This window comes from Gymnoscopelus braueri, assembly GCF_963280865.1.
Source record: "Gymnoscopelus braueri genome assembly, chromosome: 6".
Lineage (NCBI taxonomy): Eukaryota > Metazoa > Chordata > Actinopteri > Myctophiformes > Myctophidae > Gymnoscopelus > Gymnoscopelus braueri.
In genome coordinates, this window is record NC_137607.1 from 2,650,272 (window position 1) to 2,675,842 (window position 25,571).

The 25,571-nt window shown below is 46.6% G+C and overlaps 1 protein-coding gene across 1 annotated transcript in view; it reads left to right on the forward strand.

The window, feature by feature from the left end:
• Positions 1-320: 320 nt before the first annotated feature.
• Positions 321-25,571, forward strand: part of thop1 (thimet oligopeptidase 1) — a 37,750-nt gene continuing 12,499 nt past the window's right edge. The window contains exons 1-8 of the mRNA XM_080431185.1: positions 321-423; positions 2,699-2,905; positions 9,361-9,509; positions 10,992-11,099; positions 17,077-17,179; positions 19,582-19,739; positions 22,078-22,213; positions 25,421-25,563. Coding sequence (XP_080287311.1) covers positions 411-423; positions 2,699-2,905; positions 9,361-9,509; positions 10,992-11,099; positions 17,077-17,179; positions 19,582-19,739; positions 22,078-22,213; positions 25,421-25,563 — 1,017 coding nt within the window. The 5' untranslated portion in view covers positions 321-410. The remainder of the gene's footprint in view (positions 424-2,698; positions 2,906-9,360; positions 9,510-10,991; positions 11,100-17,076; positions 17,180-19,581; positions 19,740-22,077; positions 22,214-25,420; positions 25,564-25,571) is intronic.

The following is a 25,571-nucleotide window of genomic DNA, read 5'->3' on the forward strand; positions in this document are numbered from 1 at the left end:
AGAAATACTATGGTACAAGTCCAGAATTATAAATGTACTTAAGTAAAAGTACACAAGTATTGGTATCAGAATATACTTAAAAGTACACAAGTAAAAGTACTCATTGTGCATAATGTCACGTAGGATCCCCAACATGACAGATAAACATGGAGTACTGCTTCTGGAACATTTTAGTGTTTATTCCCCAATTTAACATAGGTTAAATTTATGACGTCACGGACTAATCCTTGGCGACTTCATCCCTGAACAGTCGTCGTCGCCTGTCTCTGACGTCATCACGTAAACGTGCTGTGCTGTGTAACTGACGTCATCACGTCAACGTGCTGTGCTGTGTAACTGTACTGAGACTCATCTAAAGCTCACGAGCTGTTTGTAGTTCTTTAATTAAATTAAACTCCTTATCATTAACGATGGGACCGACAGGTGAGTTAATGAAGAGTTGTATTCATTAATTAAGGCTCTTTAATGAACCTTTACTTTAATTCAGTCATTATACAGCTGTTCTACATGCTATAGGATGAGATGATGCTAACAGGCTAACAGCAGCTAGCATCTCCTTCTTTCAATGAATGACATTAAACTACAATACTTTGATTTGTTTTTTACTCAAGTAAAAGGTAGCGGTGGTGTAAAGTAACTTAAGTACATGTACTCATACTGTACTTAGGTAAATAAAAGGTATACTTTTACTCAGTGGTGGAAGAAGTACTCTTTTTTTTTATTTTTTACTTAGGTTAAAATATCAATACTGTAATGTAGAAATAGTCAATATTCAAGTTGAGTAAAAGTACAAGATTATTGCTATAAAAATCTACTTAAAGTACCAAAAGTAAAAGTACTCATTATGCAAAAAGTTTTTGAAAATGTATAACATTTGAAAATATCAGATCTACAAGCTCACAATGTGTCGCGGTGAGCTTGTACCTGTATTGCACTGTACTCATACTGCACTTAGGTACAATTTTGAGGTTTACTGTTACTACTTTTACTTTTACTTAAGTACAAAGTGTGAGTACTTCTTCCACCACTGACAAGTAGTAATATCACAAAGTAGAAATACTCCTGTTTTACTCAACTAGTAAATGTCATGTGTTCTAAATGTTATTTGAGTAAAAGCACAAACAAGTATTGGTGTCAAAATATACTCGTAAAACTACTAACATTTATCAAAAATAGCTGAGCTGGTAGATCTGCTATTTTTTGAATTGCTATAGGGGGGGGGGTCTGCACTGAGAACCTAAATGTATTATTATTATTAAAGGATCTACACCATGAATTTAAAAAAAATATTTGATATTTAATATCATATGGTGTATGTCCCTCAAACCTTTTTCAAAAGGTTTGAGCCTAAATCATCACTCAGATATACTCATCCCAAGTCAATTGTCTCTGGCTTATACAGCACTTTCAGCTGCAATACCAAAACGTCCTATTGGGCAGGGGGGGGCTACTGAGCAATTCTGTTAATAAAAAAATATATAAAAAAAATTATAAAAGAAAAATACAAAATCGAAAAAAAAAACACTTTGAACATTTTTGAACAATTCCACCAAGTGTTTGAGGTGCCTGTTTCACCCACTTCCGAGGGGCGGAGCCAAAATCCGAGCCTGAAGTATTTGTTCGTAGACCCCCACTTAGGGGGGGTAGAAAAAGTTTCGGAGCGATTCGGGCACTTTTCATTTAACATTGGGTTTGCCATCATTAATGTTTGTGACATCAGAAACATTTCCATTCTGAGATCGCCTGTTCAGACACGCCCATTCTGGAAATCCATGAAATGAGAAGGAATGACTGAATTTACAAAAAAAAAACACTGGGGACCCCAAAAAATACCAAAAACCAAGAAAAAAGTGATTTTCATGGTGTAGACCCTTTAATCCATTCAATCCGGGAAGGGAACGCGTCTGTGTCATCTTAGATGTCTTTGGCTAATCAAAAATAGCAGATCTTCAAGCTCATTGTGCGGCACTCGGTGCTCCGCGATGAGCTTGTAGATCTGCTATTGCAAAAATAATAATGCAAAAACAGAAGTGTTTTTTGTTAGCTTCCCCCCATATATTTTCATAATAAAAAAGTGCCATATATCGTATCGTTTTTTGCGATTCTCGATTCAAAAACGTTTATTTTCGATTCAAAACGATTCTCGATTATAAAACGTTGTTTTTTTCCGTTTCAAAATCGATTCTTTCCCCGATTCAGCCCAGAACTTGCCACTTCTCAAACATTTCATTATACAAATATATATATTATTTTCTCTTTTTTATCGTTTTTTTTGAAAATGAGAATAGATTCTGAATCGTCCAACATGAGAATCGCGATTCGAATCGAATTTCTTCCCACACACCTAATTATTATTATTATGATTATTACCCTTATTATTATTATTATTATTATGATTATTACCCTTATTATTATTATTATTATTATTATTATTATTATTATTATTATTATTATTATTGTCTTGTCATTGCAGTGTGCAGTGAGAACCTAAATGTAGTATTAATATTACTGTTATTTCAGGAGAGGTGGTTTTGGGTAGCCCGGGCGGGGTGTGCAGTGAGAACCTTCATGTAATAATATTATTAATATTAATATTACTGTTATTTCAGGAGAGGTGGTTTTGGGCAGCCCGGGCGGGGTGTGCAGTGAGAACCTTCATGTAATAATATTATTAATATTAATATTACTGATATTTCAGGAGAGGTGGTTTTGGGCAGCCCGGGCGGGGTGTGCAGTGAGAACCGGCTCCGCTGGGACCTGAGCCCCGAGCAGATCCAGCAGATGTCGGACGAGCTGATCTCCAAGACCAAGGAGGTGTACGACGGCGTGGGAGATCTGGAGCTGGACAGCGTCTCCTACGAGAACACCCTGAAGGCCCTGGCTGACGTGGAGGTGGATTACACCGGTGAGTAAAAGTACTCGCAATGTTTTCACTTAAAGTAAAAGTATCAATACGGCACTCGGTGCCGCGCTATGAGCTTGTAGATCTGCTATTTTTGAATAGCCAAAGTATAAAGGGTTAAAGTGGTTAAAATAATTGTGATGCCATATCACCCAAGGACCCCTGGGGGTCCCCGGACCCAACTTTGAGAACCAACGCCATAGAGTGTCATACCGGAGACTCCACGGTCATCAAATGGTTGTCTCAGGAATGGGACAAAAACAGATCTCTGTGAATTCAAGCCTTCATGGTGTGTGTATGTAATATGTAACTGATTATTTTCAGAGATCAGGCGCTAGTGGTGTGATCGTACTAGAACCAAACGAGTCCTTATTTAGATTAAATGCTTCTTATATATAGCCCAGATGTGCTGTTATTCCTCCCAGGCAGTGATTACATACATGTAAGATAAGATTATACATGCAGTGATTATTATTACATACATGTTCTCCATGCTGTGGCCATAACTTGAGCTGACACAGAAAGCAGACTAAAGTTCTAAAGTGACCGCATCACACATGTAAATACACCCCTTAAAGGTTCAAGGTTGTTCTCTATTGTTACATCTCGTGTCACTGTACAGGTACATATGAGTAAGACTTATTTTTTTGTGGCTTCCTTCAGACCATGCAGCAGCATAAGTAATAACAACTAAGGATTGGCCAAATGGAGACATTTTATTAATCGGTTGCCATTAGGCCTTACCGATTTAAGTAATCATTAAACGTTAAGGAAATGTGTTCCCCCCCCCCAAAAAAAAAGCGCTATTTACCAATTAAAAGAAGAAAAATACACAGTTTTTTTTAAATCCCAAACACCACTTCTCTTTGCTCGCACTTCTTTTTGTGTTTACTAGTGTTAGGAAGGTACGTGTGGTTACAGTTGTAGACTTGGCCCTTCAATATATATATATATATATATGTATATATATATATATATATATATATATATATGTATATATATGTATATATGTATATATATATATATATATATATATATATATATATATATAAAAATATATATAAAATATATTTTAACGGTTTGCCATTAGCCGTTAGTGTTAACCGGTTGACGGTTAACGGTTGGCCATCCCTAATAAATACAATAGAGTAATGATAGAAAACGTAAAAAGATTATAAGAAAAGAGTGCAAAGAAGAGCAAAATTTTTTATTAGGCAAAAGAATGTAAAACAACACAGTTACATTTATAATGCTTTTGTCTAAAAGGTCCGGCCAAAAAAGTCCTTGCGGACTTGTTTCCGTTGGGGTCCTTGAATTAATTTCATAGACATAAATAGTAGCAACCAAACAGTTCAAAAATCAACATGAAAATACAGATAATACAGAAAAAATACCACTATGTACAAAAAAAAAAAAAGCATGAAAAAATTAAAAAATATATGTAAAAAAAAAGGGGGGGGGGGGAAGCATGGAAAAATAAAAATTATATACAAAAAAGCATGAGGAAATACACAATATGTACAAAAAAGAGGAGGGGGGGGGGGTCGACTGTGTACAGGGAAACTGGTACTAGCTCCAAATGTACATGTGCATAAAAATAAAGAAAAAACTTGGCATGTTGTATACACCACCAGCATTCTTTTCTTCAGTATCTGCCACCTAACGTTGTGTAAAGAACTTCACATTATATTCTATATACAGCAGACTAGGTACAGTAGGTGCAGTTCAGGCATAATACTGCAAGAAAAGGACGGATGTTTGGGGGGGGGGGGAAGCTTAGCATTTCCCTTTGCCCTGGTTCGTTCTGGTTCTTGTCAGATCGTTCATGTACCAATAGAAGTAGTGTTGATTGTGTCTGTACATTTTGATTTAGTTTTAGTCATAGTCTTTTGAATGAAATTCCATTTAGTTTTAGTCATTTTTTAGCCATCTGAAAAGTTTTAGTTTTTGTCTCGTTTTAGTCGACTTAATATCCTAAGATTATAGTCGACTAAATCTACAGTTGATTTAGTCGACTAACATGTATTCTGGCGGTGCCTTGATGGCGTCGTAACGGCTGATTTTATACTCGGTTGCATGCTGAAAATAGCCGATCTACAAGCTCACAACGCGTCGCAGCGCGACGCGTTGTGAGCTTGTAGATCTGCTATTTTCAGAGCGCAACACCCGATCGCAACCAAAAATATAACGACTTGTCTTTTAGTTCTACTGGATCTCTTCTCCACTAGATCCCTCACTAACATGTTAGTCTAGTTTTTATTTGTTGACGAAATTGTCAATATATTTAGTCTTAGTTTTAGTCATCATAGCTTAGTTTATATTTAGTTTGTCGGTGAAAAAAGTTTTTTCGTCATAGTTTTAGTCGACGAAATCAACACAGCCTAGAAGAAAGTTGAAAGTCGAGGCGTTGTTGTGCTTTCTTCACCACTCGCTCTGTCTGTACTGTCTTCCCGTAGCACTTGACCTTGAAGCTGAATTCCAATACTCAAATTTCTGCTTCCTCCGTTATCTGTCCTCCAGCATGGCAGTGTTACGGTGAAATTGGTGACCTGCTGAAATATGTGACCATCGTGTTGTGGAACACGTCGCATAAACGCCAGTGTCCGACCGTAAATCACAGTTTTGTTCATTAGCAGAGTTCAACCTATAGCGGTATTTAGGCCACGTATTTAAAGGCCTACGTGTACGTGTAAGTTGATATGTGAAGTCCACAAGATGGTCACATATTTCGGCAGGTCACCAATTACACTGTAACACTGCGTTGTTGCTGGAGGACGGATGACGGAGGAGGCAGAAAGTTGAGTATTGGAATTTGGCCCTAGCCTTTACGACCATGCAGTCTAATGCAGAGGTTCAACTGGGATCGAACCAGGAACCTTTTTTTAAGGTTCCCAAGCGATCGCGCTACCTCCTGAGCCAATGTCCTTAACCCACTAAAACCGGGAACACATCTGTGTCATTTTAAGATTTCTTCGGCTATTCAAAAATAGCAGATCTTCAAGCTCATAGCGTGGCACGAGTGCCGCGCTATGAGCTTGTAGATCTGCTATTTTTGAAAAATCTTGATTTTCTTTTTTGCAAATCTTTGAATATATATATTTTGAAAGCAAACTTTTGTAACTCAAATCTTTGCTTCTGGGGGTCCCTGGAACAAAACATTTTGAGATGGGGGGGGTCCGCGGCCAAATACATGTTCTCTAAATCCTAACAGTATGTTGCTATATCAGTGGTGCTCCAACGTTTCCATATCAAGGACCACCCCACATGATGAAATGTATTTTCACACATTTTCCACGATTTTTCAAAAGATATTACATCTACAATCTCATAGCTCGCGCTATGAGCTTGTAGATCTGCTATTTTTGAATGGCCAAATAAATCTTGAAAATGACACAGATGCCTTCCCTGGTCTTAAAGGGACTACACCATGAATTTTAACTTTCTTATTTTTTTGTGTGTTTTTGGTCTCCCCTACCTCTCTTCTATCCTCAAAAATACCCCAGTTTGAACACTCAGGCTTTCACAGCAAATCTGGGGTTTTCTGTAAATTGGTCTAAAAACAGGCCAAACTGATTTGGTCCCTGTGCCTACGTCACGTCAGGGAACAATTCCTCCCGTTTTTCAGTTCCAACCAAAAAAAAAGAAAAAGAAAAAAAAAAGAACATTTCTTATTTCTTTCTTATTTTTATTTTGTACTTTTCCCACACAGAACCAGGAGATAACATGCATACTAACTGGCTCAATAGCGCCCCGTGCCAAACAGGACAATGTGGTATTGCAGGTGAAAGTGCTTTATAAGCCAGAGAGAAGTTAGTTGGAATGAGTATATCTGAGGCTTGATTTAGGCTCAAAACTTTTGAAAAACGTTTGAGGGACATAAACAATATGATATTAAATATTATTATAATTTTTTTAATTCATGGCGTAGATCCTTTAATGGATTAAATAAGACACTGAGCCCTGTTAGATCTGTCTTGTTGTAAAGCGTAAATTAGTCTATTTTTTGTTTTTTCTTTTCTGTGACTGGGGTTGGATGTTGTGTTGTGCCTCCTATCTGTGTATCTAGCATGTTGTATCCCTCTGCTGACAATGAGCAGAACGTCTGAGTTGGCAGGAATCAGGTTCTGTGTGGAGCTTCACGTCTCATCAGCATTTTACTGAAAGAACAGAAAGAATGAGAACAAAGGTGTTTTTGTCACACTTCTGTTTGCAGCCTCTGTCACCGTGGTGATGGTACAGCCTGTGTGTGTGTGTGTGTGTGTGTGTGTGTGGGGGGGGGGGGGGGTACAACAGTACCTACATTCACACTTTGTTTTTCTAATTAAAGGAGAATTCCAGACTACTTTTTTCTCACCTTTTATATCAGGGGTCTTCAACGTTTTCAGGCCAAGGACCCCCTAGCTGAGAGAGAGATGAAGCAGGGACCCCTTGTGTTTCAGATTAAAGATTTTTTTTTTACTGGGTCTGCTCTTTTTTCCCCTCTACACCTATAGCCTCTTTGCCAAAAATAGCCGATCTACAAGCTCTCAACGCCTCGCAGCGCGAGGCGTTGAGAGCTTGTAGATCGGCTATTTTCGGCTAATGTTCCCCTCAGAAAAGGAATTCTAGGGTTCAAGTGGTTAATGTAAAAAAAAGTAAATCCTATCACAGAAAGTTTTGGCGGACCCCCTATAGTAGCTCTGAGGACCCCCTAGGGGTCCCGGACCCCCTGTTGAAGACCCCTGTTTTATATGATATTATTATATGGAGTGGTACAGTAGAGAAGAATCATAACTCCATCCCCAGTCCCACCGCAGCTAAAAACCAGAGCGGACGGTCCGTCGCCATTTTATATATATATACTTTTGTTCATATCCGACTTTCACGATGACAGAAACCTCGCCACAGTATTTTTGTCCTAAATGGGCCGCCGTAGTGTTTACAAGCTGATCACGGGCGAAATCTCGTCCTGCGAGACTTCTGGAGGGAGGGGGGCTCATCTCACACTAACACCGTGCGATAGTGATGGGCTACTCGGGTTTTTTCATAACCCGCCCCGCCACGGAACCCAACCCGCTCAACCCGCCCCGCAAAACCATAGATAAATCAACGACTCGGCCCGCCCCGTGACCCGCGGTGGGAAAAAAATCAGATAATCTAGCTCCTTTAACACATACAGTGCCAAGATCGCATCGATGCGTTCTTTCAAATCCATCGCTTGAGTGCCAGGATTCCAAAGAACGCATTGATGCGTTCTTTTGAATTTTCATTGTTTTAATCTGTGATCGCACGGCTGTGTTTATTTCTCATCAACACTTTCGTTTTCCACTTACGTCACACTCACCCGGAGCCGGATGTAAAAAAATGTTGGGTCACGTTGTTTTTCTCCTGTGATTTTCGGCCAGAATAAGGAAAAACACGTTTTTTTCACACGGTATAATAAACGAACGGACAGCTCAACTTCTATTTTCTTTGGTCCGGGTGACTAACAGTCATCGTCGTAGTGTATCACATCGTTTTCAGGCCGATCAGCCGGCCGGGAATTGTCGAAAACGTCACATCCTTTGAATGACCGGATATGACGTGGGCCTGTTTGGGAGGGGGCGAGCGAGGTGATCAATGTTTGGATGTGCTGCTCTCTACTGGTGGAACAATCGTAGGTGCTTGACAACACAATCGGAGAATGTATTTGAATGAAAAATTACATAACAAAAAAATTAAAAAATACGCAAATTGCTGGCACAGGGGTGAGTACATTATGAATAAACTCTGGCAGTCAATGTGTTAAGAACCTCTCACTCCGGAGCTGTACAGCGGAGTGAGAGGTTCTTAATGGGGCTAAAGATAATCATGAGTGAGTGTGAGTGAACTGCTGCGTGACACCGTACATAGCACATCAGTATAAACAAATTAATATATGTTTTGGCCTTTACATCTCATTCAACCTTAATATGCAAAACCTACAGCTTGTGTTTAGTTTTGTTAATGTTATACATGAATGATGGCGCAAGGGAGGTTGATTACTTGCCTTAGTTGGCTGAAATGTGTGTCACCAACTTTCGCCACTAACACTTTATCCATTGCAGACAGACAGTCACTGTGCTTGTATAATATCCACGACCCATACGAGTTCCGGTTTTGACAGGTCTTATTATCGTCAAGTGGGTCCGGCTCGGTTCATATTCTATCACTTCGGGACCCCGGTTCTGTTTATCGTTCCACCCGAGCGAACCACCCGTACGCAGAGCTGATTAGGATCGTCAAAATAAGTGCTGCTGGCAAGGATGATGAATTAATCACTGGCTGTGATTGTGTTGTGTGTCACACCAAGACACATTCATCCAATCTCATTGAGTGCAGTTAGATTCACTTCATGTAATCGTGTGTGTGTGTGTGTGTGTGTGTGTGTGTGTGTGTGTGTGTGTGTGTGTGTGTGTGTGTGTGTGTGTGTGTGTGTGTGTGTGCGTGTGTGTGCGCAGTCCAGAGGAACATGCTGGACTTCCCCCAGCACGTGTCCTCCAGTAAGGAGGTCCGTTCCGCCTCCACCGACGCTGACAAGAAGCTGTCAGAGTTTGACGTGGAGATGAGCATGAGAGAGGACGTCTACCAGAGGATCGTAGCTCTGGAGGTAATAAATAACAACAACACACTCATATTCACCTTATCCTTGGCCCTTCTCCACCATCGCCCCTTTCTGCTGCTTCATTTCAATATCCGTCCACTTCCTCCCTAGTGGGCTGCAGGTGTACTGCAGCTAATCAGTGCGTTGCCAGATTTTGCCAGAGAAACGAGCGGCCAGGTCTATGAAAACAGTTTTGCCACTTTACATCGGCTATTTGAAAATAGCCGAACATTTTAACACCACAAATCTTGTATGGGGGTCCCTGGCACAACATATCTTCAGATGACGGTGGTGCCACTATATATGCCTATGAATTGAATACCAAGGCCCTCATTGGAAACAAGTCCGCAAGGACTTTTATGAACGGACCTGTTAGACAAAGTATTTTAAATGTAACTGTGCTGTTTTACATTTTTTGCCTAATAAAATATTTAAAAAAAAAAATTCAATCAAAAAACGGTCCGTGGACAAATACATATTAAACTGGGGGAACTTGACATGAAAACATGTGGGAACCACTGGTTTAAAAATCATTATGAGGCAAGCCCAAATAAGCTACACTACACTTTAACCTTTAACCCTAACCACACTTTGGAATCTATGTGTGTATATTAGGGGTGTAACGATGCAGTAACTGCATCGATGCATCGATTTTAATTTCAACAATGGAAGTATATCGACATGTAAACGGCAACACATCGTAACGTTTGACTTTGTATCGTATCGAATCGTTTTGTACTTGTGCGTTGTATTTAGCAATTTTAAGAAGAAAAAAGAAAAAGGGGTTGAATTACTTTTCCATTCCATTTCGCTACACTTTGTCTATTGATAAATGTGTGTAATCTCTGTGTTTGGGGTGGCCATAGCTGAGTGGTTAGTGAGCCCGCCTAGGGAGCCAGAGGCCCTGGTTGCCCCAGGTACGATTCCAGGCCACGCCAGCATATGTGTCGATGAAATGAAATTTGTCCCTGAGCAAGACTCTTAACCCCTAATTGCTCACAGGCCCTCATTGGAAACAAGCCCACAAGGACTTTCATGAACGTCCTGTTAAAAGGAATTATCTTTATCCTTCAGGTCAAGAATCACTGTGTTTACTTATTTATATCCATAATAATACATTTTCCCTGCACTATCCACACGTTTCACACAGATTTAATTTCTTTGCTAAATAGTTACTGTATGGATTTTAAATCATTGAATCGTATCGAATCACCATGAATGAACCAACATCGTTCATGTATCGTGTTGTGAACATGATGTGTCTTGTGAAGAAAAACTATATTTACTACAGTGACCATAGGTTGTGGGGCAAAATAATGAGTCATAATAATCTGGGCTTGTGGTCACTTCTCATGTTGGAATGAACCTCTCTCTCTCTTTCCTCTGTCTCTCTCTTTCCTCTGTCTCTCTCTTTTCTCTCTCTCGTGGCATGATAATATATGTTTTTACATTGTACATTGACTTTGTTGTCCTTGTGTTGTGTTTCAGTCTAAGGTGGCGGCAGACAGTCTGTCCTCGGAGGCCAACAGGTACATGGTGAGGCTGGTCAAGCTGGGACGGAGGAACGGCCTGCACCTCCACAAAGACAAGCAAGACGTAAGACATGACATGACGTCAATTATTCTGTCTTCATAGGATGGATAAATACAACCAATACCTCTGTCGCTGCTGGCTGTGGCTCGCTGCTGACTGTGGCTCGCTGCTGACTGTGGCTCGCTGCTGACTGCGGCTCGCTGCTGACTGTGGCTCGCTGCTGGCTGTGGCTCACTGCTGACTGGCTCGCTGCTGACTGCGGCTCGCTGCTGACTGTGGCTCGCTGCTGACTGCGGCTCGCTGCTGACTGCGGCTCGCTGCTGGCTGCGGCTCGCTGCTGGCTGCGGCTCGCTGCTGGCTGCGGCTCGCTGCTGACTGCGGCTCGCTGCTGACTGCGGCTCGCTGCTGGCTGCGGCTCGCTGCTGACTGCGGCTCGCTGCTGACTGCGGCTCGCTGCTGGCTGTGGCTCGCTGCTGGCTGTGGCTCGCTGCTGACTGTGGCTCGCTGCTGACTGTGGTTCTGTGCAGACTGTGGTTCGCTGCTGATTGTGGCTCGCTGCTGACTGTGGCTCGCTGTGGCTCGCTGCTGACTGTGGCTCGCTGTGCTGGCTGTGGCTCGCTGCTGACTGCGGCTCGCTGCTGACTGTGGCTCGCTGCTGACTGTGGCTCGCTGCTGACTGTGGCTCGCTGCTGACTGTGGCTCGCTGCTGACTGTGGCTCGCTGCTGACTGTGGCTCGCTGCTGACTGTGGCTCGCTGCTGACTGTGGCTCGCTGCTGACTGGCTCGCTGCTGACTGTGGCTCGCTGTGGCTCGCTGCTGACTGTGGCTCGCTGTGCTGGCTGTGGCTCGCTGCTGGCTGTGGCTCGCTGCTGACTGTGGCTCGCTGCTGACTGTGGCTCGCTGCTGACTGTGGCTCGCTGCTGACTGTGGCTCGCTGCTGGCTGTGGCTCGCTGCTGACTGTGGCTCGCTGCTGACTGTGGCTCGCTGCTGACTGTGGCTCGCTGCTGACTGTGGCTCGCTGCTGGCTGTGGCTCGCTGCTGACTGTGGCTCGCTGCTGGCTGTGGCTCGCTGCTGACTGGCTCGCTGCTGACTGTGGCTCGCTGCTGGCTGTGGCTCGCTGCTGACTGTGGCTCGCTGCTGACTGTGGCTCGCTGCTGGCTGTGGCTCGCTGCTGACTGGCTCGCTGCTGACTGTGGCTCGCTGCTGACTGTGGCTCGCTGTGCTGGCTGTGGCTCGCTGCTGACTGCGGCTCGCTGCTGACTGCGGCTCGCTGCTGGCTGCGGCTCGCTGCTGGCTGTGGCTCGCTGCTGGCTGCGGCTCGCTGCTGGCTGTGGCTCGCTGCTGGCTGTGGCTCGCTGCTGGCTGCGGCTCGCTGTGCTGGCTGTGGCTCGCTGCTGACTGCGGCTCGCTGCTGACTGCGGCTCGCTGCTGGCTGTGGCTCGCTGCTGGCTGCGGCTCGCTGCTGACTGCGGCTCGCTGCTGACTGCGGCTCGCTGCTGACTGTGGCTCGCTGCTGACTGCGGCTCGCTGCTGACTGCGGCTCGCTGCTGGCTGTGGCTCGCTGCTGACTGCGGCTCGCTGCTGACTGTGGCTCGCTGCTGACTGTGGCTCGCTGCTGACTGTGGTTCGCTGCTGATTGTGGCTCGCTGCTGATTGTGGCTCGCTGCTGACTGTGGCTCGCTGCGGCTCGCTGCTGACTGTGGCTCGCTGCTGGCTGTGGCTCGCTGCTGGCTGTGGCTCGCTGCTGACTGTGGCTCGCTGCTGACTGTGGCTCGCTGCTGACTGTGGCTCGCTGCTGACTGTGGCTCGCTGCTGACTGTGGCTCGCTGCTGACTGTGGTTCGCTGACTGACTGTGGTTCGCTGCTGATTGTGGCTCGCTGCTGACTGTGGCTCGCTGTGGCTCGCTGCTGACTGCGGCTCGCTGCTGGCTGTGGCTCGCTGCTGACTGTGGCTCGCTGCTGACTGTGGCTCGCTGCTGACTGTGGCTCGCTGCTGACTGTGGCTCGCTGCTGACTGTGGTTCGCTGACTGACTGTGGTTCGCTGCTGATTGTGGCTCGCTGCTGACTGTGGCTCGCTGTGGCTCGCTGCTGACTGTGGCTCGCTGCTGACTGTGGTTCTGTGCAGACTGTGGTTCGCTGCTGATTGTGGCTCGCTGCTGACTGTGGCTCGCTGTGGCTCGCTGCTGACTGTGGCTCGCTGTGCTGACTGTGGCTCGCTGCTGACTGCGGCTCGCTGCTGACTGTGGCTCGCTGCTGACTGTGGCTCGCTGCTGACTGTGGCTCGCTGCTGACTGTGGCTCGCTGCTGACTGTGGCTCGCTGCTGACTGTGGCTCGCTGCTGGCTGTGGCTCGCTGCTGACTGGCTCGCTGCTGACTGTGGCTCGCTGTGGCTCGCTGCTGACTGTGGCTCGCTGTGCTGGCTGTGGCTCGCTGCTGGCTGTGGCTCGCTGCTGGCTGTGGCTCGCTGCTGGCTGCGGCTCGCTGTGCTGGCTGTGGCTCGCTGCTGACTGCGGCTCGCTGCTGACTGCGGCTCGCTGCTGGCTGTGGCTCGCTGCTGACTGCGGCTCGCTGCTGGCTGTGGCTCGCTGCTGGCTGCGGCTCGCTGCTGACTGCGGCTCGCTGCTGACTGCGGCTCGCTGCTGACTGCGGCTCGCTGCTGACTGTGGCTCGCTGCTGACTGCGGCTCGCTGCTGACTGCGGCTCGCTGCTGGCTGTGGCTCGCTGCTGACTGCGGCTCGCTGCTGACTGTGGCTCGCTGCTGACTGTGGCTCGCTGCTGACTGTGGTTCGCTGCTGATTGTGGCTCGCTGCTGATTGTGGCTCGCTGCTGACTGTGGCTCGCTGCGGCTCGCTGCTGACTGTGGCTCGCTGCTGGCTGTGGCTCGCTGCTGGCTGTGGCTCGCTGCTGACTGTGGCTCGCTGCTGACTGTGGCTCGCTGCTGACTGTGGCTCGCTGCTGACTGTGGCTCGCTGCTGACTGTGGCTCGCTGCTGACTGTGGTTCGCTGACTGACTGTGGTTCGCTGCTGATTGTGGCTCGCTGCTGACTGTGGCTCGCTGTGGCTCGCTGCTGACTGCGGCTCGCTGCTGGCTGTGGCTCGCTGCTGACTGTGGCTCGCTGCTGACTGTGGCTCGCTGCTGACTGTGGCTCGCTGCTGACTGTGGCTCGCTGCTGACTGTGGTTCGCTGACTGACTGTGGTTCGCTGCTGATTGTGGCTCGCTGCTGACTGTGGCTCGCTGTGGCTCGCTGCTGACTGTGGCTCGCTGCTGACTGTGGTTCTGTGCAGACTGTGGTTCGCTGCTGATTGTGGCTCGCTGCTGACTGTGGCTCGCTGTGGCTCGCTGCTGACTGTGGCTCGCTGTGCTGACTGTGGCTCGCTGCTGACTGCGGCTCGCTGCTGACTGTGGCTCGCTGCTGACTGTGGCTCGCTGCTGACTGTGGCTCGCTGCTGACTGTGGCTCGCTGCTGACTGTGGCTCGCTGCTGACTGTGGCTCGCTGCTGGCTGTGGCTCGCTGCTGACTGGCTCGCTGCTGACTGTGGCTCGCTGTGGCTCGCTGCTGACTGTGGCTCGCTGTGCTGGCTGTGGCTCGCTGCTGGCTGTGGCTCGCTGCTGACTGTGGCTCGCTGCTGACTGTGGCTCGCTGCTGACTGTGGCTCGCTGCTGACTGTGGCTCGCTGCTGACTGTGGCTCGCTGCTGACTGTGGCTCGCTGCTGGCTGTGGCTCGCTGCTGACTGTGGCTCGCTGCTGACTGTGGCTCGCTGCTGACTGTGGCTCGCTGCTGGCTGTGGCTCGCTGCTGACTGTGGCTCGCTGCTGGCTGTGGCTCGCTGCTGACTGGCTCGCTGCTGACTGTGGCTCGCTGCTGACTGTGGCTCGCTGCTGGCTGTGGCTCGCTGCTGACTGGCTCGCTGCTGACTGTGGCTCGCTGCTGGCTGTGGCTCGCTGCTGACTGGCTCGCTGCTGACTGTGGCTCGCTGCTGGCTGTGGCTCGCTGCTGACTGTGGCTCGCTGCTGACTGTGGCTCGCTGCTGGCTGTGGCTCGCTGCTGACTGGCTCGCTGCTGACTGTGGCTCGCTGCTGACTGTGGCTCGCTGTGCTGGCTGTGGCTCGCTGCTGACTGCGGCTCGCTGCTGACTGCGGCTCGCTGCTGGCTGCGGCTCGCTGCTGGCTGCGGCTCGCTGCTGGCTGCGGCTCGCTGCTGACTGCGGCTCGCTGCTGACTGCGGCTCGCTGCTGACTGTGGCTCGCTGCTGACTGCGGCTCGCTGCTGACTGCGGCTCGCTGCTGGCTGTGGCTCGCTGCTGACTGCGGCTCGCTGCTGGCTGTGGCTCGCTGCTGGCTGTGGCTCGCTGCTGACTGTGGCTCGCTGCTGACTGTGGCTCGCTGCTGACTGTGGCTCGCTGCTGACTGTGGTTCGCTGCTGATTGTGGCTCGCTGCTGATTGTGGCTCGCTGCTGACTGTGGTTCGCTGCTGACTGTGGCTCGCTGCTGACTGTGGCTCGCTGCTGACTGTGGTTCGCTGCTGATTGTGGCTCGCTGCTGATTGTGGCTCGCTGCTGACTGTGGCTCGCTGCGGCTCGCTGCTGACTGTGGCTCGCTGCTGGCTGTGGCTCGCTGCTGGCTGTGGCTCGCTGCTGACTGTGGCTCGCTGCGGCTCGCTGCTGACTGTGGCTCGCTGCTGGCTGTGGCTCGCTGCTGGCTGTGGCTCGCTGCTGACTGTGGCTCGCTGCTGACTGTGGCTCGCTGCTGACTGTGGCTCGCTGCTGACTGTGGCTCGCTGCTGACTGTGGCTCGCTGCTGACTGTGGTTCGCTGACTGACTGTGGTTCGCTGCTGATTGTGGCTCGCTGCTGACTGTGGCTCGCTGTGGCTCGCTGCTGACTGCGGCTCGCTGCTGGCTGTGGCTCGCTGCTGACTGTGGCTCGCTGCTGACTGTGGCTCGCTGCTGACTGTGGCTCGCTGCTGACTGTGGCTCGCTGCTGACTGTGGTTCGCTGACTGACTGTGGTTCGCTGCTGATTGTGGCTCGCTGCTGACTGTGGCTCGCTGTGGCTCGCTGCTGACTGTGGCTCGCTGCTGACTGTGGCTCGCTGCTGACTGTGGCTCGCTGCTGACTGTGGCTCGCTGCTGGCTGTGGCTCGCTGCTGACTGTGGCTCGCTGCTGACTGTGGCTCGCTGCTGACTGCGGCTCGCTGCTGACTGCGGCTCGCTGCTGACTGCGGCTCGCTGCTGACTGTGGCTCGCTGCTGGCTGTGGCTCGCTGCTGACTGGCTCGCTGCTGACTGGCTCGCTGCTGGCTGTGTGGCTCGCTGGTGGCTGCGACTGACGACTCGCTGCTGGCTGTGTAACAGGCACTCGTCACCGATGATGAACGCACCGTGATGGTGCAAAATATGCCGTGAACGTCCCAATTTGTCGGATAAAATCATCTCCAGGTGCTCTTCTGAGTACTAGACCAAAAAAGTTATGTGCACCCCTGTTTATAAGATAGCATAGTCCAGCTCATGTCTTCATTTCTCCACACACAAATATTGACATTGATATTTAGCGAAGGATTGGAATCCGTTTGGGTTCCATAATGTCAACAGATCACCATATCTCACCGATATCTGACCCCAACGGCTGGCAGTGTTAAATTGTGCTTTACTGTGTCTGTTTTTCTGAGATCTGTTCAGGTTGATGTAAACAGTGTTTAACAGTGTCTGCGTTCAGGTTGATGTAAACAGTGTTTAACAGTGTCTGTGTTCAGGTTGATGTAAAAAGTGTTTAGCAGTGTCAGTGTTCAGGTTGATGTAAACAGTGTTTAACAGTGTCTGTGTTCAGGTTGATGTAAACAGTGTTTAACAGTGTCTGTGTTCAGGTTGATGTAAACAGTGTTTAACAGTCTGTGTTCAGGTTGATGTAAACAGTGTTTAACAGTGTCTGTGTTCAGGTTGATGTAAACAGTGTTTAACAGTCTGTGTTCAGGTTGATGTAAACAGTGTTTAACAGTGTCTGTGTTCAGGTTGATGTAAACATCTGCTAATCTTCTCTGTCAGGAGATCAAGAGCATCAAGAAGAAGTTGAGTAATCTGTGCATCGACTTCAACAAACATCTGAATGAGGACACCACCAGTCTGACCTTCAGCAGAGACGAGCTGGGTGAGGAACACCGACAATAAACCACCAGGGGTCTTCAACAGGGGGTCTGGGACCACTGGGGGGTCCGCAGAGTTACTACAGGGGGTCTGCAGGGGGTCCACCCAAATCTTTGTGAAAGGATTTCTTTATTATATATATTTTTTTTAACTCCAGTTGAACACTAGCAATCTCCATTCTGGGTTGGACCATTTGCCAAAAAAAATGCCGATCTACAAGTTCACAACGCATTGTGCTGCGATGCGTTGTGATGGCGGTATTGGTGTAGAGGGAAAGAAAGAGCAAAAGACGGAGGAGTGTCTCTGCTTCTATCTGTGAAAAAAAGTGTGTCGCCGCGACCCTCCGTTCTTTAGTTATTGGCTGTTGGATATAGCCTGTTCTCGCCAAGAAGAAAAGAAACAAGAAAGCAGAGTAAAGGTCCTTACACACCGGGGCGATTTTTTCGTGCGAATAATACGCTTTTTTTAAAAACCTTATAAAGTCAATGCAAGCTTACATGGAGCGAAAAAGCGGAAAAGCGAAGCGGAAAAGCGTCTTTTAATTATTCGGAACGAGTCCGAATTTTGCGTATATTCGCCACATTCGCCGGTGTGTAACCGCCTTAACAGTGTAATTTTCTAAATCCTTTTAACTCATTCACTGCCAGACTTATTTCTGGACGCGTTTGCCCACTGCCAGCGATTTTTAGATTTTCTTACCTTTTTCAAGTAGTCACAGAATATTTATCTCCAGTGTGATCAATCCCCTTATGGGTGCTAATCACTGAGGGTTTCACTGTGTGGTTTCAACAATGTCAACGAGGTCAATACAAAGAACACAGGTGCCGAGATGCAGCCTTTTTCAGTTTTTCAGTAATAAGTTAACTCTTTAAGACCTGAGAACGCATCTGTGTGTCATTTTTAGATTTAGTTGGGCTATTCAAAAATAGCAGATATACAAGCTCATAGCGCGGCACCGAGTGCCGCGCTATGAGCTTGTAGATCTGCTATTTTTGAGAAATCGTGAAAAATGTTGTGCAAATCTTTGAATATATATATATATTTAAAGCGAGCATTTCTAGCTAAAATGTTATTGCTTCTGGGGATTCTACAAATGTCTTCTAAATCAGTTTAAAACAGTTTTCTGAAACACTTATGTTGCTATAATATTAATGTCAGTGTCAAGGAGCCCCACAACGATATGTATTTGGCTGCGGACCCCCATCTCAAAAAAAATAATCCAGGGACCCCCAGAAGCAAAGATTTGAGTAAAAACAATTGCTTTATAGATATATATTCAAAGATTTGCAAAAAAAAAACACGATTTAAAAAAAAAATAGCAGATCTACAAGCTCATAGCGCGGCACTCGGTGCCGCGCTATGAGCTTGTATATCTGCTATTTTTTAATAGCCAAAAGTATAAAATATGGATAAAGTGGTTACACAGATGCGTCCCCCGGTCTTAACACATTAACCGCCAAGAACGTAGTCCTACGGTCCGTTAAATCCAACTGTTAAGCGCCGAGACCGTAGCCCTACGGGCCACGGTCTTTTCGCGCTAAAAACTTCCGGGTTCACTTTCGGATTTTTTTTGATCCACTTCCGTTTCCGGTTTGATGACCGGAAATAGAATTATTTGGGATCCGGTTTTGACGATCACGTCCGCTCTCGTTCTACAGACGAAACTGAAACTCAATTCTCTTCCTGTAGTTTTTTCTCCTCGCATTTCACTGTTTAACGTAATCCGCTCTAACTACAACATGGATACCCCGTTTGACACGTGGTCTTCACTGGGAGATACAGTGGGATGTCGCGGATGTAAACAGACCTTGTACGGCTCAATCTTAAGGATTTTAACAAGATCTATGGCGACATGAAAAAAACAAAAAAACAACAAAAACACCTTGGCACTGGTGAGTACATTATGAGATTAACCTCTGGCGGTCGATGTGTTAAAGGGTTAACCATGAAGTGAATGGAGCAGCACATCTTCGTATCACGATATCTTGGGTTCTGTGTGAGAAAATAAATAAATAAATAAAATCGTTTTAGTCGTACTTGGCAGTCTGGGCCTATGGGGGAAAAATAGTTCTAGTCTTTTTTGGTAGTAAATGAGTTAACATTAGTTCGGACGCGGATGAGTTATGTCTGAAAAAACATGTTAACAAAGAACATGAATTGACAGAACACTGATAGTGCTGTCAAACGGGTCTATGACACTATCCATGACATCTAGCAAACAGTTTCATCTGCAACACAATTGTTATACAATATGTAGTGGGGGTCCCTGCTTCATCTCTCCCTCAAGCTAAGGGGTCCCTGGCCTAAACCATAACCCCTAACCCACCTGAATGGATGGATGGCATGAAAAAGTCAAATGTAACAATATGTAGGTGTTAATGTACTTGTTGTTGTTGTTGTTCTCAGGAGGTCTTCCAGAAGACTTCCTGAGCTCTCTGGAGGCAGAAGGAGACAAGCTGAAGATCACGCTGAAATATCCTCACTATTTCCCCACCATGAAGAAATGCTTCGTCCCCGAAACACGCAAGAAACTGGAGCAAGCCTTCAACTCTCGCTGTAAAGAGGTGAGGACGCGCACGCACGCACGCACGCACGCACGCACGCACGCACGCACGCACGCACGCACGCACGCACGCACGCACGCACGCACGCACGCACGCACGCACGCACGCACGCACGCACGCACGCGCACACACACACACACACACACACACACACAGAGACACACAAGCCAGACTCTGGTCACACTTTCAGCATAACGACCAAGCGTGTTCAGCTACACCATACATGGGCAACTGGCGCCGGGGGGCCACATGCGGCCCCCACCTTCACTTAATGCGGCCCACAGGTTAATATCAGAATACTGATATATCATATTATAGTAGCTTAATGACTAGTATTAACATTCTGTTTTCTTTTTTATGTCCAATGTGTTTGTGTATTTAAAGAAGAATTTTGGACTAAGTTTTTCTTACCTTTTCTATGATGTTATGATATCTTAGGATGAATGGTACTGTAACTCCATCCCAGGTCCGCCACAGCTTAACCCATTGAGACCTGAGGCCGATTCTAAAAACGCCTTCTAAACCCTAACCTAAGTTTTCTGAAAACGTTCAAATTCTTACAAAAAAAATGAAAACAAAATTATGTTGCTATATGTATAGCAACAACTAATGAGACACAGAGGTGGCTCCCGGATTCAAAGGTATAACAACGTATAGGTGGCAGCAGGTCTAAATGGGTTAAAATGTGCGCGGATAGGCCTTGCGTTAGATCACATATTTTAATAGCTTTTTTTTGTTGTGAGATCTGACGTTCATAGTGACAGAACACTGTCCAAAAAAAAAAAAAGTCTCTCTAGACGAGATTGAAATCTCGTCTAGCGAGACTTTTTTTTTTGGTTGCATAGTGTTCTGTCACTATGAACGTCAGATCTCAAAAAAAAAAAAAAGAAAAAAAGGAATTTAAATATGCGATCTAACGCAAGGCCTATCCGCGCACGTTTTAAGCTGTGGCGGACCCAGGATGGAGTTATGAATTTTTTCTACTGTACCATTCATCCTAAGATATCAAAACGTCATAGAAAAGGTAAGAAAAACTTTGTCCAAAATTCTCCTTTAAGTTCATGAACTTAAACATAAGTATAACTAAATGCATTTGAAATTAAATAAAAATGTTACTTTTCAAGATTCCAATTCAAAAACTTCAAAATCAGAATTCCAATTAAAGATATCAGATCTAAAAGCTCAAAACGGGTCGCACTGCGGCACGTTTCGAGCTTGTAGATCTGCTATTTTTGCTACTTTTGTGTGACATAGAATGGCCCGACAGCATATGTAATGTGGCCCATCATCAAAGTTGCCCACCCCCCTGAGCTACACTACCACAGAGTCTCTGTTGAAGTGTTGCTCAACTCGCTCCTTGACGTCATCAAGCGTGCGTCACACATGTGGCAGCGACGAGCGAGAACGATATAAAGGCTTGGGATAAAAAGGACAGGGTAGAAATAATAATTTTCTCTTAGCCTGTGGAATTGTCACTGCCAGTGTGACCGCATTAGTTTTTCAGCTGTATGAAATGATTTATGTTTGCTTATTTTATAATGTCAAATACATGCTCTGAATCAAACGATCCCTTGTTTTACATTTATACAAGTTTGCAGCATGTATATGTGTGTGGTGATGGTGATGTTTCAGATGTTCTCTCCTGGTTCCTCTTGTGTCCTCCAGGGCCTCCCTCACACAGTTAAAACTATCCTTTTATGGCTGCCTTATGCCTTAAGTGAAGCATAAGGCCGTTTCAATTCATTCCCTATGGAAGTCACATGTTTTGATGAAGCTGACGTGTGTTAGGGGAGCGGGGGGGGGGGGGGTAAAGCCAGAGAGCGGCGAGGCAAGTCAGCTTTATCAAAACACTCGACTTCCATAGGAAATGAATTGAAACGGCCTTATGCTTCACTTAAGGCATAAGGCAGCCATAAAACGATTGAGGCCTAAGAGAACTTGTTTTATGTTGGTATAGATGAGATGTTTCACAGATGTTCTCTCCTGGTTCCTCTGTGTTCTCCAGGAGAACTTGTTTTATGTTGGTATACATGGTTCAGATGTTCTCTCCTGGTTCCTCTTGTGTTCTCCAGGAGAACTTGTTTTATGTTGGTATACATGGTTCAGATGTTCTCTCCTGGTTCCTCTTGTGTTCTCCAGGAGAACTTGTTTTATGTTGGTATACATGTTTCAGATGTTCTCTCCTGGTTCCTCTGTGTTCTCCAGGAGAACTTGTTTTATGTTGGTATACATGGTTCAGATGTTCTCTCCTGGTTCCTCTTGTGTTCTCCAGGAGAACTTGTTTTATGTTGGTATACATGGTTCAGATGTTCTCTCCTGGTTCCTCTGTGTTCTCCAGGAGAACTCTTGCATCCTGAAGGAGCTGGTGGAGCTCCGTGCTCAGAAGAGCTCTCTGCTGGGCTTCTCCACCCACGCTGACTTTGTCCTGGAGATGAACATGGCCAAGTCTGGGAAGAAGGTCTCCATGTTCCTGGGTGAGTGATCCTCTAGTAGAACACATAAAGAAGGTCTCCTGGGTGAGTGATCCTCTAGTAGAACACATAAAGAAGGTCTCTGGGTGAGTGATCCTCTAGTAGAACACATAAAGAAGGTCTCCTGGGTGAGGGATCCTCTAGTAGTACACATAAAGAAGGTCTCCTGGGTGAGGGATCCTCTAGTAGTACACATAAAGAAGGTCTCCTGGGTGAGGGATCCTCTAGTAGTACACATAAAGAAGGTCTCCATGTTCCTGGGTGAGTGATCCTCTAGTAGTACACATAAGGTCTCCTGGGTGAGTGACTGCTCCACTGTTGGACCACAGTCTAAGTAGTATAACACACTAAACACAGTGGTTCTCACTTCTCAACATGTGGGTCGGGACCCCCAGGGGGTCGTCACATGATTTTTGACAGTAAAGTGACACTTTAACTCTCTCAGTGCCAGACCCCGAGTTATCCCGAGTTTTAGGGTTATACCCTCAGTGCCAGAACGAGAAATCCCGAGTTTAAATAAAAAAATAAAAAATAAAATAAAAAAAAAGTGTTCAGAACCCAAGATATTATTATCTGAAGATTTGCAGCTCCATCCACTCTTTGTTTAACCTATAACTGAAAAAGGCTGTATCTCGCTTCCTAAGCACTTTTTTTTTACTTTGAAAAAAAAAAGGAAAAAAGTTGGCATGGTTCGCAATATATATATTTTTTCATTGGCACTGAGAGAGTTAAGGACTTTTAATACATAGATACATATAAATGAAATGTAAAAGACCATTAATACTAAATCAAAAGTAATCAACAAACTATGCTATAAAAACTGGTCAAACACTGGCCACATTGTCAAATAATATAAGAAAGAGGCAAACTTTGTGAAAATAGCAGATCTACAAGCTCACAACGCGTTGTGAGCTTGTCGATCTGCTATTTTCACAAAATGTATCTGTGGAACCGAGTCAAAATGCCCCAACTCCTACAATTCCAAGTGCTTATCAGGGTGGGGGTGGGGGGGGGGGGTCCCCAGTTCACATAGGATTATTTTGGGGGGTCACGGCTTCAAAAGTTTGAGAACCACTGGTCTCTGTCTGTGTCTGTGTCTCACATCATCATGTCTGGTGTCTCCTCTTCACATGTTAATGTGTTCTCTCTCCTCTGGGAGAGGAGGACTAGAGGAGAAATGGTGATAATGGTGTTCTCCTCCTCCTCTCTCCTCAGAGGAGGAGGAGGAGGAGGTGATAATAGTGATAGTGATGAAGGTGTGTTCTCTCTCTCTCTCTCCTCAGAGGAGGAAGAGGAGGTGATAATAGTGATGAAGGTGTGTTCTCCTCTCTCTCTCCTCAGAGGAGGAGGAGGAGGTGATAATAGTGATGAAGGTGTGTTCTCCTCTCTCTCTCTCCTCAGAGGAGGAAGAGGAGGTGATAATAGTAGTGATGAAGGTGTGTTCTCCTCTCTCTCTCCTCAGAGGAGGAAGAGGAGGTGATAATAGTGATGAAGGTGTGTTCTCCTCTCTCTCTCCTCAGAGGAGGAAGAGGAGGTGATAATAGTGATGAAGGTGTGTTCTCCTCTCTCTCTCTCCTCAGAGGAGGAGGAGGTGATAATAGTGATGAAGGTGTGTTCTCCTCTCTCTCTCTCCTCAGAGGAGGAAGAGGAGGTGATAATAGTGATGAAGGTGTGTTCTCCTCTCTTTCTCCTCAGAGGAGGAAGAGGAGGTGATAATAGTGATGAAGGTGTGTTCTCCTCTCTCTCTCCTCAGAGGAGGAAGAGGAGGTGATAATAGTGATGAAGGTGTGTTCTCCTCTCTTTCTCCTCAGAGGAGGAAGAGGAGGTGATAATAGTGATGAAGGTGTGTTCTCCTCTCTCTCTCTCCTCAGAGGAGGAAGAGGAGGTGATAATAGTGATGAAGGTGTGTTCTCCTCTCTTTCTCCTCAGAGGAGGAGGAGGTGATAATAGTGATGAAGGTGTGTTCTCCTCTCTTTCTCCTCAGAGGAGGAAGAGGAGGTGATAATAGTGATGAAGGTGTGTTCTCCTCTCTCTCTCCTCAGAGGAGGAAGAGGAGGTGATAATAGTGATGAAGGTGTGTTCTCCTCTCTCTCTCTCCTCAGAGGAGGAAGAGGAGGTGATAATAGTGATGAAGGTGTGTTCTCCTCTCTCTCTCCTCAGAGGAGGAAGAGGAGGTGATAATAGTGATGAAGGTGTGTTCTCCTCTCTCTCTCCTCAGAGGAGGAAGAGGAGGTGATAATAGTGATGAAGGTGTGTTCTCTCTCTCTCCTCAGAGGAGGAAGAGGAGGTGATAATAGTAGTGATGAAGGTGTGTTCTCCTCTCTCTCTCCTCAGAGGAGGAAGAGGAGGTGATAATAGTGATGAAGGTGTGTTCTCCTCTCTCTCTCCTCAGAGGAGGAGGAGGTGATAATAGTGATGAAGGTGTGTTCTCTCTCTCTCCTCAGAGGAGGAAGAGGAGGTGATAATAGTGATAGTGATGAAGGTGTGTTCTCTCTCTCTCTCTCAGAGGAGGAGGAGGTGATAATAGTGATGAAGGTGTGTTCTCTCTCTCTCCTCAGAGGAGGAGGAGGAGGTGATAATAGTGATGAAGGTGTGTTCTCCTCTCTCTCTCTCAGAGGAGGAGGAGGAGGAGGTGATAATAGTGATGAAGGTGTGTTCTCCTCTCTCTCCTCAGAGGAGGAGGTGATAATAGTGATGAAGGTGTGTTCTCCTCTCTCTCTCCTCTGGGAGAGGAGGAGGAGGAGGTGATAATAGTGATGAAGGTGTGTTCTCCTCTCTCTCTCTCTCTCTCTCAGAGGAGGAGGAGGAGGAGGAGGTGATAATAGTGATGAAGGTGTGTTCTCCTCTCTCTCTCCTCAGAGGAGGAGGAGGTGATAATAGTGATGAAGGTGTGTTCTCCTCTCTCTCTCCTCAGAGGAGGAGGAGGAGGAGGTGATAATAGTGATGAAGGTGTGTTCTCCTCTCTCTCTCTCCTCAGAGGAGGAAGAGGAGGTGATAATAGTGATGAAGGTGTGGTCTCCTCTCTCTCTCCTCAGAGGAGGAAGAGGAGGTGATAATAGTGATGAAGGTGTGTTCTCCTCTCTCTCTCTCTCTCCTCAGAGGAGGAAGAGGAGGTGATAATAGTGATGAAGGTGTGTTCTCCTCTCTCTCCTCCTCAGAGGAAGAGGAGGAAGAGCATAGTGATGAAGGTGTGGTCTCCTCTCTCCTCAGAGGAGCTGTCTCGTAAGCTGAAGCCTCTAGGAGACGAGGAGAGGAAGGTTCTCCTCAGGCTGAAGGAGAAGGAGTGTCAGAAGAGGAGCGTGACCTTTGATGGAGAGCTGCACGCCTGGGACACACGCTACTTCATGACCCAGGTGAGATA